The sequence below is a fragment of the Rhinatrema bivittatum genome, chromosome 9 (assembly GCF_901001135.1).
Source record: "Rhinatrema bivittatum chromosome 9, aRhiBiv1.1, whole genome shotgun sequence".
NCBI classification, from domain to species: Eukaryota; Metazoa; Chordata; class Amphibia; order Gymnophiona; family Rhinatrematidae; genus Rhinatrema; species Rhinatrema bivittatum.
Window position 1 is genome coordinate 122,123,187 of NC_042623.1, and position 16,478 is coordinate 122,139,664.

Here is a 16,478-nt window from a genome sequence, read left to right on the forward strand (position 1 = left end):
TCGACCTAACATCAAACTTTTGTCTTAAGTTTCAGGGGTTACAGTAAAGATGATTGCTGGTTTTGAGATTGAGGTTTTCATTTTGCTTCTGACTTGTGGACTATTTCAAACTGATCAGCAAGATTGTTTTATAATCTTTTTTCTTAGTTTCTTACTTGCTACTTTTCTGTCATATTTCTCTCTTGCTTGTAAATGCTATAAAAATATACCATAATCAAAACAAACAATGAAAAAACTATAATTAATGTTTTACCCCTGCTTCCTAAAAAATTTGTATTGGTGCCCAAGTTTTCCTAAAATTTGTCCAACCCTATCACCCACAAACAGGGTGGACAAATAATCTTTATTAAAAGCTAAAAAATGAACAAGATCATCACATTTTATTAAACTTTAGCAAAAGATACAGAGGAGTATATTGGTTAATCCCAAACAAATTTACAGCATCTATGATTATTTTTGCTTGTAGAAATATACATTGCTTTGGTTTGAACTACTCAATAATTTAAAAAAACACTTATCCTTTAGAGCCAGGCTTTAGGCTGGCAAAAGCTTTGGAGTTTTTAAGGGAATGTGAGAGTTCATTTAGAAAGGAGATGAAATAAGAATCTCTCTCAGATTTCTTAGACTCAAATATTACCACAATAGTAAAATGAGGTTCAGGCCGTGTTATAAAGTATGTGCTCTGTACTTTGTCATCGTAGAAGTGAACAACTTTGTCTAAACTATTTAGGTCTGAAGTTCTATCAGTCATAATCATGATTACATTGGGCCAGTGCATTACAGGTCTATCGCCAGGCAGAGACACCACAGCTGGGTACTGATCCACTCCCTTTGGTGCCTCCCTATAAGAATCAGGATGATGATAACCATGTCCTTGAAAGCTCTCTGACCCCCGGTTGTCAAATATTAAAGAAACATTGATGGCATCATATTTCCTGATGAAACTTGAGATTTTTCCAAAATAATCAGGATTTGTTTTAGCAGTAAAAGTTTTCATTTCTGTAGTTTGCCGGCTTAGTGTCTCATGGAAATAAAAACTAAACTTGGCAAGGAGAATGTTTTTGAGTTTCATCAGCCAGAGAAAAAGATGTGGCGGTTGCACTGCTTTCTGTGACTGTCCGCCAAAGAGATGCTTCTTAGTCAAACTTTGTTTCTCAAATATTTGACCCCAGGTCTGCAGTTTCGTGTGGGCACTATGCAAGTTGACCAAGGAAGGGAGAAACTTCCATTCTGAGATTTGAGCCTGGGACTTTAGAAGATGTTCAAGAACATCTACCTCTAGCTGAAAACTGCTTTCCAGAGGAGAGAGGATTGGATGATGAAATCTAGGAAATAAAAAATAAATGTCAGTTCTATAAATTAGGAATAGTAAACACAACAGTGAAAGTTTTGTTACTAACAACAAATCTCAGCAATTCTGTAATGTTACAAGAAAATGTGTCATGCAGATTCATAAAATAAAACATTGCTTTTACAGTAATAAAGCTAAAGCAGTGTGTACTACTGTCCTATGCTTCCAGGCACGAGGTTGAAAGCAGAGGAACTTCAATCTTATGGGAGATGTAACTGAAGGACAACAGTGCATGCTTCAGAAGGACTTTTGAATTACAATACAGATTTTTGCTTATTAGAAAAAAAAGTATTAAGAGAAAACATTTTATGTGCATTCTGTCAGATTTTAAAAGCTCTGGAGTGAATTTTCAAAGGAGTTATGCATTTAAAAGTAGGAATTTTCAAAAGCCATTTTACGTACGTATTTACACTTTAAAATAGTTTTAATTTTTAGATGCAGTATAAATTTGAGAAATGGGTTTAGTTTTTAGATGTTTCACATGCATTTAAAATTTTGAGATTTGAGACTGTTTTTGTTACTGAATTTTAATTGATTGGCACTTTTTAACATTTAGTAATGTTTTTAGATATTTAATGCTATTTTTAGGTGCCTTATTGTAAACCGTCGTGATGGTTATTAACTTAACAATGGTATATAAAAACTAATAAATAAATACAATGTTATTTAAAATATGAATGAATCATACAATGCACGTAATAAATTACAATTATCTTTAATGGAGAAATTACTTACCTGATAATTTCGTTTTCCTTAGTGTAGACAGATGGACTCAGGACCAATGGGTATAGAGTACTCCTGATAGCAGTTGGAGACGGATCAGATTTCAATCTGACGTCAGTCCCTAGTACATATACCCCTGCAGGAAGTGCAGCTCTTCAGTATTCTCCTCGAAAAGCATTGTGGATATATGTGTGACTGACTAATTTGATTAACTTGAATAATTTTATAACTTGATCTGGTTGAATTGGTTATAGCTGGAGACCACCAGTATACTCAACCGGAAAGTGTTGACACCCGGTAGGGTGGGTGTCCTAGGTGAATGAAAATATGGCTTACCCTTGAATCATTCGAAATTCCATGTGTAACGGCAGCCAAGGGTGGGATACTGAGTCCATCTATCTACACTAAGGAAAACGAAATTATCAGGTAAGTAATTTCTCCATTTCCTAGCATGTAGCAGATGGACTCAGGACCAATGGGATGTATAAAAGCGGGCAGCCTCCCTCCTGAACCGGGAGGGAGGCTGCCCGTCACCCGCTTAGTACTGCCCTGGCAAACGCCGTGTCCTCCCGAGCCTGGACATCCAGGTGGTAGAATCTGGAGAAGGTGTGGATGGAGGACCATGTCGCCGCCCTGCAAATCTCGGCGGGTGACAGCATTCTGGTTTCTGCCCAGGACACTGCCTGGGCTCTAGTAGAATGGGCCTTGACCTGTAAAGGTGGAGGCTTGCCTGCATTTACGTAGGCCGCCTTGATGGACTTCCTTGATCCAGCGGGCTATGGTTGCCCGCGAGGCCACTTCCCCTTGTCTCTTCCTGCTGTGAAGGATGAATAGGTGGTCCGTTTTTCGTACGGGTTCTGACGTTTCCAGGTATCTGGATAGGAATCTGCCGAGGATGAGGTGGCGTAGACGACGAGCCTCTTCTGAATTCTTCAACTCATCTGGCAATGGTAGCGAGATGGTTTGGTTAAGATGGAAGTGTGACACCACTTTGGGAAGAAACAAAGGGACTGTGCATAGTTGGATGGTTCCCGGGGTGAGTCTGAGGAACGGCTCTTGGTAGGACAGTGCTTGTAATTCTGAAATGCAGCATGCTGAACAAACCGCCAGCAGGAATGCTGTCTTTAAAGTTAACAGGCGGAGGGACAGACCTCGGAGGGGCCTGAAGGAGGCTCCTGCTAGGAAATCCAAGACCAGGTTGAGATTCCAAAGAGGTACCGGCCACTTTAGTGGTGGGCGGATGTGTTTGACTCCTTTCAGGAAGCGTGAAACGTCCGGGTGAGACGCTATGCTGTCGCCCTCGCTCTTGGAGCCGTAGCATGACAACGCGGCTACCTGTACCTTGATGGAGTTGAGGGACAGACCCTTCTGTAGCCCGTTCTGCAGGAATTCCAGGATCACGGGAACTTTAATTGAGCGTGGTCTTCGCACCAGGCTTCGAATACTCGCCAAATCCTTATATGTACGTTAAAGATGTGGAGAACTTGCGTGCTCGGAGTAGTGTGTCGATTACAGCCCTCGAGTATCCGCTCTCTCAGGCAAGCCCTCTCAATGGCCAGGCCGTAAGAGAGAATTGAGTTGGATCCTCGTGGAGGATCGGGCCTTGTTGCACCAGGTCTCTGTGTGGAGGTAGTGGCAGGGGGTACCTGCTAGTATCTCACTGTGGGGTGCGGCTGGGGCCTGGACCCGAGCTGGTTCCCCCTCTTGTTGTGCTTGTACCGAAAGGACTGGTTCCTGCCCGTAGGGTGGGGCGCTTAATAATTGCTTTTGTATGGGTTGAGGCGTTGTGAACCTCTGCCCCTGGAGGCCCGGGGAAAGGGTCGCTGGTTTCTTTTACTCCTGTCCTCTGGTAGGCGCAGCAATGGGGACTCGCCCCATTTGTTGGCCAGTTTCTCTAGTTCGCTGCCGAACAGAAGGGATCCTTTGAAGGGCATCCTTGTGAAACGCGTTTTGGAAGATGCGTCGGCTGACCAGCTTTGGAGCCAGAATTGTCTCCTGGCAGCCACAGCTGATGACACTCCTCTGGCCGCTGTGCACACCAGATCGGAGGTGGCGTCCGCAAGGAATGATACTGCTGGTTCCATGGCCTCTCCAGGGGTGTTGCTCCTGGTCTGAGATAGGCAGGCACGTGTCACTACGGTGCAACAGGCCGCTATTTGTAGAGACATAGCGGCAACAAAGGACTGTTTAAGGATGGATTCCAGATGTCTGTCCTGAGCATCTCTGAGCGCTGCTCCTCCCTCCACTGGGATAGTAGTGCGCTTCAAGACAGCGCAGACCATGGCATCCACTTTTGGGCATGTCAGAAGGTCTTTGGCCGCCGGGTCCAGGGGGTACATGGCTGCCATAGCTCATCTCCCTTTGAATGTGGACTCTGGAGCACTCCATTCCAGGTCAATTAGCTGCTGGACGGCTCGTAAGAGAGGGAAATGGCGAGAGGTCTGACGGAGTCCCTCTAGCAGGGGATTCGTCTTGGGCTCCCCTGACACACTTGGTGAAGAAGCGTCTCATGGTTCAGTGAGGCTCTGTCCCCGGGGGGAGTTCCCTTTCTTCTAGGGGCTCTGCTTCCTCTTCAGAGTTGTCCGTGTCCTCATAGGTGGGGCTTCTGGGCAGTGGAAACATTTGTCTAGGCCTAGCGTGGCCTGAGGGATAAAGGTCTTCTGGTGGAGACTGTGGCTGTTTAGCCGGAGGCTCCGTCTACATGTGGACGAAGGTGTATAGCCCTTTGAAGAATTCCACCCATGAGATAGACGCTGGGTCCAAGCTAAGGGGCGTTGAGTCCCTGGAGATCCCCATTTGAGGGGGTGTCCCGCTGGAATTTGCTAGGTCCTGGGTACTCACTGAGGAGCTAGTGCTCGCTCCTGGGTGGGACTCGCCCTGGCCTGGATCTCCCAGGACCCCCTCGCACTGGGCGTTGGCCTCTTTGCTTTGTGCGGCTCTGATATGGCATGCTGGGCAGAGGCCTTGAGCTCCGTTCCCGGTGGTGCCATGGCTATAGGTGCGTAAACCCTTATGCGCTCTGGCGCATTTAAGATGTGCGTGCGGGTTGTGCAAGTAGATGTGCGTCTAAGTCGCAGATATGCGTTCAGCCCGATAGGCGCGCAATGCGCGTATATCTTATGCGTGTGGTCCTCGTGCGTGTAACTTTATGCGCACATGTATTTTGTGCGCCCGGATTGAGACGGTGGACAGAGCGGCGAATAGGGCCAATATGGCGACAGCGACCACGCGGGTAATATGGTGACCACCTCGGAGGGTCTCCACATGGGAGGACCCTTGAAACTAACCGGGGCCTGGCCCTGCTAGGGCGGATCAACCCGGCAGCACAGGTCCGGCTGGCGACCTGTGCGACTCCTCGAAACTTGGAGACTGGAGTCTATGCTGAAGATTTCTACCTTTCCTTGTCTTCGGCGCTTCCCGGTTTCGTACCGGGCGGTCTCCGGCTGCGGGGGGAGAGAGCAAATATCTTCACCGCCGCACTCCAGGGTGCACCTGCTGCCTCTCAGCCGCGCCCGAGATCGGGAGCTAGGTCCTCGCTGCGATTCGGCCATCGGACCAAGGCTCACCTCCGAGGGACCACGGAAATCACCTCGGGAATTCTCAACTGGGGGAGGGACCCAAGGGTATCACCGCAGGAGAGCAGGGCTCGTCTTCAGGTAAGTTTTCTTCCGAATTTGGGTTTTCTCCGTTGAATTTTGTTCTAACGCTATGAGAGCATGCAGATAGTCCCTAACTGCTATGGAGACGGAAAATACTGAAGAGCTGCACTTCCTGCAGGGGTATATGTACTAGGGGCTGACCCGTCTCCAACTGCTATCAGGAGTACACTATACCCATTGGTCTTGAGTCCATCTGCTACACGCTAGGAAATTAGTGTTTACATATTTTTTTTAAAATACAAAATTAAAAAAAAACAAACCACAAGACAATGCAATAAAATGCAGACAAGAAATCTATCCTCTACCCATAACCAAACATGTATATTCTCTTAAAATAGCAATAGCATGTTATAAGATAGCCTAACATTTCCTGATTTGAAAACCCAAGATGACTTGCAATGAACAGAAAGGCTTTCAAAGATATTTCAACCACAGTTTGTCTTGTATGTAAGTTCACTCATCAAATCCACATGCCTTGAGTTTTTCTTAAATCATAACATACAGGTGTCCTCCGTGATTCAAGAGGTATTGCCTGAATACTGCAAATGCCCAAACACCATTAGTCTAGGGATGGCTTTCTACTGAGCTGTTGCATTACTACTGTATTGAGAGCCTGTGCAAACTGTCCCTTTCAGATAACAAGAGTTGCTTACCTGTAACTGGTGTTCTCCATGGACACCAGGATTAACAGTCACACATATAGGTGTCATCACCATACATGTGACTATTCATCCTGCTTGTCCAAGGAGGAAAAATCAAAGATTACATCCTAAGAAAATAAGCACAAAAAAATTAAAATTATGCAAAAGTAATTACTATAATTTCTTTTAAACAATATATTAAACAAACAGCAATTCAACATTCTTATAAATATATGCAGGTGCTTTAACAATACAATAGTGTAATAAACTTTATACCATTTCAATGACCAAACAATACTTCAGGGACCAAACAGCTCAGGGCTCTACTCCCTACTGATTTCTCACATATGCATGTTTAAAAAAAAAAAAAAAAATGTACACACACACACACAGCTATTGTGGAAATTCCAATATGTTGCTGCAAAACTTTCCATATTTCATTTCATGTATTTAAATTTTAGAGATTGTTTATTTTACAAATGTGTATCTAAGTGGTACACATCATATAAACAAAGCATTAAAATACATAAAACCATAACAGGTTGTATTCAGAGCCATAATACACCAAAATTATATGACATTACAAAAAAAACCATACTTATCTGCTCCACCAGACTAGCCACCCAGACAACCATATGCCCAACATCCAGTCTTCTTGCTCACCACCTCCGCTCTCCTCCACCCCATCACACTCCAGCAAATCCCATTAGCACCTCATCCCTCTGCATAACTTCCCACCCTCCAACAATTACCGTATTTCCACGCATATAACCCGCGGGTAATGTGCGTTTTTACCTACCCCGCATGCCCCCCGCGGGGTATAAACGTGGGCGGGTTATCCAGAAAAAATTTTACAACCAATAAAGTTTCCCGACTCTGAATAGGCTGCAGCTGAGAGGAGTCCGTCCTATCCCTGCGCCCGGCCGCTTCCTGATTGGTCGCGTGTTAAATCTAGGCCGCAGGCGGGTGGGCGCTTGTTCCAGGCGGCGGCGGGGGCGGGTGGACGCGCGTTAGTTCGAGACGGCCGGCGGGTGGTCGCGTGTTAAATCTAGGCCGGGTCGCACAGGCGCGCATTCATTCACTGCCGGTGGGGGCAGCCCCCACCGGCAGTGAATGAATGCGCGCCGAAAGCAGCTTGTTCCAGGCGGCGGTGGCGGGTGGACGCGCGTTAGTTCGAGGCGGGTGGTCGCGTGTTAAATCTAGGCCGGGTCGCTCAAGGCAATCTAGGCCGGGTCGCTCAAGGCAGTCACATGCCGTGACGTCACGGCATGTGACTGCCTTGAGCATCGAATCGCAGGGGTCGCATTCATTCATCCCGGCGGAGGAGCCGGCTGCTTTCGCCGCTACTGCCTTGAGCGCCGAAAGCAGCCGGCAGCGGCAGCTGAAAGCAGCCGGCTCCTCCGCCTGGATGAATGAATTCATTCACTGCCGGTGGGGGCTGCCCCAGCCCCCACCGGCAGTGAATGAATGCGACCCCTGCGATTCGATGCTCAAGGCAGTCACATGCCGTGACGTCACGGCATGTGACTGCCTTGAGCGACCCGGCCTAGATTGCCTTGAGCGACCCGGCCTAGATTTAACACGCGACCACCCGCCTCGAACTAACGCGCGTCCACCCGCCACCGCCGCCTGGAACAAGCTGCTTTCGGCGCGCATTCATTCACTGCCGGTGGGGGCTGCCCCCACCGGCAGTGAATGAATGCGCGCCTGTGCGACCCGGCCTAGATTTAACACGCGACCACCCGCCGGCCGTCTCGAACTAACGCGCGTCCACCCGCCCCCGCCTGGAACAAGCGCCCACCCGCCCGCGGCCTAGATTTAACACGCGACCACCCGGCTCCCGCCGCCCGCCTGGACCCACGCGGCCCTCCGACAGGTATTTAAAAATTTATTTTTTTTTTGAATTGCGGGTTATATGAGGAGGCGGGGTATATTAAAACTTTTTTTCATAAATCTTGAAAACCTGCGGGTTATGTGTGTGGGCGGGTTATATACGTGGGCGGGTTATTGTCGTGGAAATACGGTACACCTGTCCCAGATCAAAAACAGACCTGCTTATCAAATAGGGAATATTTGATAAGCAGGTCTGTTATATCCCTGCAACATAAGAAAATAATTTTGTATTGCAATGAATGCAAATTAAAGCAGCATGGAACAAACATATTTCGTATAATCTGTATCCGGTGGTGTTTTTATTTTTTTGATTTCTCTACAGTCACCACTTCTTCCACCTTTCTCTGTCCCCATCAGATTCTTCTCCCCTACCCTTTTTTCCCCCCATCATGTCTCCATTAGGGAAATATTTCTCAACCTTTTGAAGTCCAAGGCACACCTACATTAACAAAAATGTTGTGTGGCATATTGACCTCTGCAGAGCAGACAGCGTGGACATGGACTAGAAACGTATGGTCAAAAGAAGAGCTAGGGAAGCACTGAAAGATCCAACCAGTGTCTTTTTCAAATAAACAAAAGGAGAGGGGATACCGAGACACACAAAATCATAGAATATGACCACAGATAAAAGACCATACAGCCCATCCAGGCTGCCCATTCACATCTCTTCCTTAGCTTTATAGTCTCTTCATCTCCCTCAGAAATCCTTTATGCTTGTTCCATGCTCTCTTGAACTGCAATACTGTCCTTGTCCCTACTACCTCCATAGGGAGGCTTTCCATGCATCTACAACCCTTTTTGTGAATAAATATTTCCTTAGATTACTCCTAAGTCTGGTCTGCCTTTTACCTCATCACATGACCTCTTGTTATAGAGCCTCCTTTCTCTTGAAAGAAGTACCCTCTTGTGCATTTTAGAAACATAGAAACATGATGGCAGAGAGAGACCCTACGGCCCATCCACACAATTGCTTAGCTCTACAATCCCTGACCCTCCCTCGGAGATCCCTCGGCTTGTTCCAGGTTTTCTTGAATTCAGATACCATTTTTGTCGCTACTGCCTCGAGATTGTTCTGAGTATCTGCCACCCTTTCTGATTCTTAGATATAGGTTCTAAAATACACAAGCAATAATATCTTCTCTTGAAGCTAGAATAAGAGTACTGCAGGTAAGGTACAAGCATATTAGAAACATTAATTAAGGAAGTTTGTTTCAGACATTATATTATGACTTCTTTTAGCTCGTGCTATTGGTTGTTTATGTATAATCAAAAGAAACAGCTAATGATCACACCAAGGTCACTAACCTGGAGCTGTACTTCTTCAGTATGGATTCTAAAATGTTCACAAGCTCTTCAGAATTAATAAACTTTTGGCTACTGAGGGTGTACATTTTCTCATAGAAGTCTGCAATTTCCATCCGAGCCTGCACAAAATAGCAGAGTTGTTCTGATAAATGGGAGAGGAGTTCTTCCAAGTGAGGAGCTGTGCCTCCAATGGCATTCCGGCCTGTCGTTACCACCTTCTTCAGCTCGTTGTACAGGGATGTGTAAATGTTTCGGATGGAATCTTTCCTGCTGAAAAACGACTGCCCGCCTGTCCATGTAAAAAATATGGATATTCTATTAAAATATTACTTAGAGAAGAATGACAGGATGATTACAGAACAAAATAATATACATCTTTTAGAACACCTTAGATTGTGAGCCCTCTGTGGACAGAGAAATAACTACAGTACCTGAATGTAATCTGCTTTGAAGTGCTGAAAAGTGGAATACAAAAATCATATAAAAAAACAAAACAAAACACACACCATATAATCACCAGCTGCTTCTTGCATCTTTCATGCACTTAATTATAGGCGAAGGTCTCCTGTTCTCATTCTGTGCTGAAATTTACTTTTCTACCTTGATTTCAAGTTAGAAACGCCTATGCCTACAAATATTGCTAACTAAATTTAATAATGTTCTTTCAGCAATATTGGTCCTGAAGAAATCTGGAATCTCTGTAGACTATGATACTTTCAAAAGATCAACAACAAAAAAAGTTGTAGTACATGAGCTTGAGAGACCTCACAGGTCTCTTCTTCAGACATTCTTCACAGGCCTGTGAGGTCTCCAAAGCTCATGTCCTACATTATCTCATTTGCTGGTCCTTTAAAAAGAATACTACAGACTATAAAAACTAAGTTTAAAACAATTATTTTTAAAGAAGCTGGTTTACCAACCATTCAAAGCTTCCTGGCCCTCTGTGCTCCAGCCTTCCTGTATTTTGTCCTATTGATCAGCTAAGAATATCTTTTACAGGCTCATGAAATACTTGAACCATAAAGCACATTCAAAACCACTTCCACTTTTGATTGTAGTCCACCCTGATTGATCACAAAACAGGTGATTTAAATTTGGCAGTCTGAGAGCAAGCAAAATCAATAGCAATAGGGTGAAATATACACAGAGAGAAGCAGCAGAGCATTACATATGTATAAACTTCTATTATGCTGTGCACTACTTAGTTGTGAGGATTAACCCATTTTTGCTGGAAACATGAAGTGCGTCTTTAAATTGTCCTGCTTTTTAACTCTCAACAATTGCTTTGAACAATTCAGGTCACAATGGTAAGTGGGACTGAACAGAAGTTTCTACCAATGTTGTATGTCCTCATGTACAAACAGGGTACATGAATAGTCGGCGATAATTAACCAACTGCAAGGGCATAACTTCAGAAACCATGTCTAAATTCCATAAATCCGAAGAGACAACATTGACTTTTGGGATTCATTTTGGTGTCATGTATGGAAATATTACCATGGCACCTTTTCTCCCTGTGCTCCCCCAGTTCAACCCCGGTATTCCCCTCCTTGACCTCTGCTCACCCCACCCCAGCACTCTTCCCTCTTTCCCCCAATTTCAGCAAGATCCCCTCTCAATTCAGGTCCAACATTCTCCCCATTCCCTTCTCTGATCCCAATCTGTTCTCCCCAATCCTACCTCAGCACCACCCCCCTTATACCCATCCTACCTCAAAGGCTACTTTACATCCTTCTCCAGCCCATGCCTCCTTCAGGCCTGGGCAGCCACGTGGCCACTTCCTGAAAGCTGTGCATTCTTCAGGCCCATGAGGCTACTGCTGTGCCCTCTTTCTGTGCCACATCCTTCTGGCTATGCAGCAGGTCTTATTTGTGCCCATGCACTCACTCCCATTGTTGCCTCATTTTTCAGTGTCCACAGGACCCTGCAGGTGCTACATCTGCCTCTGTCGGGAAAAAGGTACCAGTACTAGCTACTGGTGCTTACTGGTAGAAAAAAAGTTCCGTCAGTGCCCTAACCAAAAATGCCCTTTAGAAATCATAAGTTAAGGGGAAATCCAATTAAAAGGAGTTTTGCCTTCAATGCATTTCCCGTGGGTGCAAATATCAGCACATGCATACGTACTTAAAAACACAGTCCAAGCTCTCTGCAGGTAACATGCGCCGTGAGAAGTACATCCCATCGAATATAAACCAGAGAGGGTGAATTTCTGAGTATGGAGGAAGGACAGGGCAGTGAACACAGATGCGTACTTTCCATTATTGCCTTTCAACTTGGATAGAACCTTCCACTAGTAATGGATATTCATTAATCAGGTGTAGAAAATATTTAGACAACTCAGGAACCAGACAACATTTTTTAAAGCCAGGGCAAAAATTTATTTTTCCTAGTCAGCTTTTTTTGCTAGCTTTTTTACTTAGACAAAATGAAAAACAACTAACCTATTTTTTCAGAATTAGTTTTTTTTGTTCTCATTTTTAGCCTGCTTTCTGAAGGAAAAGGCCTATGAGAGGGAAGATGTGGGGGGAGAAGGACTCACTGGCAGTGGCATAGCCCGAACTGATTTTTGGATGGGCCCAAAGTTAACATAGGCGGACTGTAGACATGCAGGTCTGAGCCCTATTAGTTGGACTCTTATTGATAAATAATGTCTTAGCATACATCCTACAATGGGTTTTCTAAGTAGCCTACAACAAACGTTGAGAGTGAAACTTTAAGATATATTAACTCTATTTCAAGGACCTAGTAAACATTTCTTATTAATCTGTAACAATTTTTATATTTATTGCAGTTTGCAAATACACAAGGATATCATATAAAAAGAAAAGAACGCATAAACATCAGATCCAATCAATCATGTCATAAAACAAATATCAATGTATTCTTTCATGAATTCTCTTTCCAGGAAGGAAGAGAACATAATAACTAAAATATAATAGCAATAATCATAAAAACAGGTGCAGAGAGAACCACGACAGTTCACATTACAACCAGAGAGGAAAAAAAAAAATACATCCAAATTCTGCTGTCACCTCAGCAAAAAGACTCCCTCCACTGCTAAACATTATCAGGCCAATCCAATAAATCTGTGCGGAAAACGAGCACTCAGTGTTGAGCGTCCGCTTTTCTAACCAGCGCCCAGCCATCTCTCCTGAGTGCGCAATCAAATATTTAAATGAGGTGTCGTGCTAAAAGGGAGGCACTAGGGACAAATTTGTATCCCTAGCGCCTCCTTGGCAGCAGGCGCCCAGGAGAGGTGGCTGTCAGGGGGTTAGGAAAAGGAACACTCATTAATTGAGCATCCCTTTTCCTAACCTGTCCACTGGCACACTTTTTTTTTTTTTTTTTAAACATTCTCATCCTTTTTCTTCCTCCGACTTAATACGCCACGATTTTAAGTCGGAGGAAGTACAGAACAGCAGTATTTTCTGGTACATTTTTTGGGCTGCTTATCCAGCCCTTGAAGAAGGAGCCAGCCTCCGAAACATCAGGATGTCGGCTGAGGCAAGACCGACTACAATTTTGAGATAAGTGAATATTGCAACAGTATCCACGTGATCATTTTAGCAACAATTGCACAGTGGACAGTGAGCACTACAAAAGTTTGCATTCCAACACTGGGGTACCTAATGATTTTTAAAGCCTACACATAGGCTTCACAGTCACGATAGCCGTATTTTTTTACAGCATCGTATGAAGGTACACTCAAGATTATTGACATCCATATAACAGGTCTTTTTTTGAATTCATAATTTTTTCATGTTATATTGTTTGGGTTTATAAATTTAACCTTTGCAAAATAGGCATCTCTTCCGTTTTTGTATTTTGCAAAGTACAGGAAGAAATTTCTGTTTCTCTTTTTCCAGCATTGCCCTGCTTATAAAGTCCGATTTCTTGGGATTTCCATTTCAGTTTTTGTCTGCACATTTCTAAGCTGTGAGCTCTTACTCTTGGGCCGATGCATAAGAGGGTTATTAACGTGCCTCTACAACCTGCGTCCAACTGTGGGTTAACAGTGTGCTCAGCTGAGCGCACTGTATTGTATCGGCCCCCTCTATTAGGTGAGGAGTCTGCTCAGGGTCTGCATGTATGACAGAGGTAAATGATTCTGCTAGCATATGGGTGGTCAACTCCATTATATGCAAATCTATCTCATGTATATTCATTATGGATATCCTGAAATCCTGGCCCGTTTGTGGCTCTCAAGGACTGGAGTTAGTCACCCCTGTGTCAGTTTGATCTGCTTCCCCAATAGGAAGCGCATTGGTATTCTAGGACTTGGTGTAATATTTGCAGTGCTGCCTCTTTTTGGTAGGTAGGGTTTTGTTGTTGTTTTAAGACCTCGGAGTTTATGTTCTTATGATAAATGGTAAGTTTACTATATAGGTTAGGAGTGCCTTTTTTATGGTTTTAAGTTACTTTACAAAGTGTCTGTCATTGGAAGAAAAATGTGTTGCTGTACCTGAGGTGACAACACAATGTGATGGTCATTTTAAAATGAGTGCACATGCACCCATCCACGGGCTCATCAGTACACGAGTGAATATATGCTAGAATTTTAAATTGTGCATATCTATATTTTAAAATATACTCACCACATGCAAGTATGTTCGTGATTTTAAGAGGTTACTCGAGCAAAGCTAGTGCAAGTCTTCCCTAGGACTTTGTTAGCTTTTATGTGCGGGATGTAAGCACATTTTAAAACATGCTTATGTAAGCCACTTTTCCAGTTAGCCCACCAGTTCATCCACCAGGTCTTTCAGACCCCCTCTGGCTCTTCATCCTGCATGTCACCCAGTTGGCCCAGACCCCTCACCCTGTCCTGTAACTGTAAACTTGAGAGCTACAGACTTGCTCCTCATCAGAAGCGGTAGAAAAGTTATGTGGCTATCTCGCCAATGCATGCTGGGGTTTTCAAATGCGAGGGGGGGGCAGCAGGCTGTAAGTTTCGCCTAGGGCGCCTCATAACCTTGCACCGGCCCTGGTTGGTTTGGGGGACAGTTTTATTTACTAATGCGGGGCTTTACATTTGTCAGCCGAGGGAGAGAGTCCTACCTAGCTTCTGGCCCAAGAAGGTCATGCTGTGATACGCTTTCTCCGCCGCTGCCAGATGTGCCAGAGCGGCCAGCATTAAGCACCAGCTGGCCCCGGCGCTCTTGTTCATCTCCTTCTCCTTTTCCACGTTATCTTTCGCTTTATCGTAGGAGAAGATCCCCAGATGCGAGAAGAACGTTTCCAGCACGGCTTGCTCCACCGGCACCGGGGGCGCCAAGGAGATCGAGTCACTCATCTCCTCCCAAGTGGCCGAGCCGCTCTCCCGCAACATCCCCGCGGAGCTCAGGCGAGGGCGCTCTCTTCCGTCCCCGCCTTCCCTAGGTCCCCATCCGCAGCTCCCTGGCCGTTTGCGCTCGGTCCAGGAGCAAATCTTGAGAGCGCTCTCTCGCTCCCGTTAGACGCACGCGCGCAGCAGAAATCGCAACACAACAAAAACCGGGTAACAAGCACCGCCCCCCCCAGCCGCTACTTTGCGCCGTCAACATGGCGCTTTAACCCCGGATGTGATCGGTTGCTCTTGGCAACTGTAACTTATTTCCGCCTCCGTAATGTTCTCCCGCCTTCTTTCTTTAAAAGTCTTTCCTGGGCGAGGAGGGGGGCGTTGGACGGGCTAACGTGAAATCCCCTCCATCCCCGGTTGTTCTATCAATAAACAATATTTAGCGCAACTGTTTAAACTGTACGAGGATTTGTATAAATAGCAAAGCCCACTACGCCGTTCAGCATTTTTGTCCGTATGGGATTTAGTGTTTTACTGGTGGCGCCAGAATTTTTAATTTCCTGAAATTGAGTATCCAAGTCGGCAAACTTCCAAAAAAAGCACCCCCCCCCCCCCCCCCCAAAAAAAAAATAAAATAAATCTTATACTTCTGGAGTATGAAAAAAACCATTCTCTCAGTCTCCTTTGTGCCTCCGATAGCATCTCAATCAGACTTAATGTAAAAGAACGCCACTCCTGCTAATCTGGCCTGCCTTATGCTGTTAACCCTTATCAGGCCACAAGCCTTCCGTTTCTTACGGCGGTATCCGGTATGGAATAGGGCAAAGGAAGCAAGTTCAGAAAGTAACACAGAATATGATGGCAGATAAAGTGATCATGTTAAAGTCACTGCATAATGCCAGGTCTACCCAACTGGTTCATCCGGTCCTGATTTTCCCCAATTGTAAGCATAGATTTCTAATTTGGATTTTCCCTTTGATAAGCCTAAGAAAAATTAGAAGTATAAAGCCATGCATGCAAAACCAAGACTGATTCAGGCTGTTCAGATGACCTGGCGTGAGATAGCAACCGTAGCCCATGTATTATTCCCAGATTAGAATAATGTTTAACCTGCAGATTTTTGCAATTTCACCTAAAATAGCCCAATCGTTTTTGGTTCCCTGTAAAGCTGCCAACTTTCCATTTCACAGTGCACAGCTGTCCCCTAGAGTCTCTGGGTTCTGAGTTTCTTGCATAGGTGTTAAGAACATAGGAAAATGCCATACTGGGTCAGACCAAGGGTCCATCAAGCCCAGTATCCTGTTTCCAACAGTGGCCAATCCAGAACCTGGCAAGTACCCAAAAACTAAGTCTATTCCATGTTACCATTGCTAATGGCAGTGGCTATTCTCTAAGTGAACTTAATTCTGGTCACCGCATCTCAAAAAAGATATAATTGCGATGGAGAAGGTACAGAGAAGGGCTACCAAAATGATAAGGGGAATGGAACAGCCCCCCTATGATGAAAGACTAAAGAGGTGCCCTGAGAGACAATCCCGGGCTGAAACAAACATAAAAAAAAATGAAAAAGAATCGCCATGAAACTGACAACGGAGGGAGTCCTCAGAGAGAATGAGACCCGCCCACAAAAT

General features: G+C 45.0%; 1 protein-coding gene across 1 annotated transcript; it reads right to left on the reverse strand.

Annotated features, from left to right (window-relative positions):
- Positions 1-324: 324 nt before the first annotated feature.
- On the reverse strand, positions 325-15,117 carry C9H12orf66 (chromosome 9 C12orf66 homolog). The gene is made up of 3 exons (XM_029616555.1): positions 14,628-15,117; positions 9,573-9,861; positions 325-1,325 (listed from the first exon to the last, which is right to left on the reverse strand). The coding sequence occupies exons 1-3, from the start codon at positions 14,896-14,898 to the stop codon at positions 515-517; spliced, it is 1,371 nt and encodes a 456-aa protein (XP_029472415.1). The 5' UTR covers positions 14,899-15,117; the 3' UTR covers positions 325-514.
- Between the last annotated feature and the right edge of the window lie 1,361 nt (positions 15,118-16,478).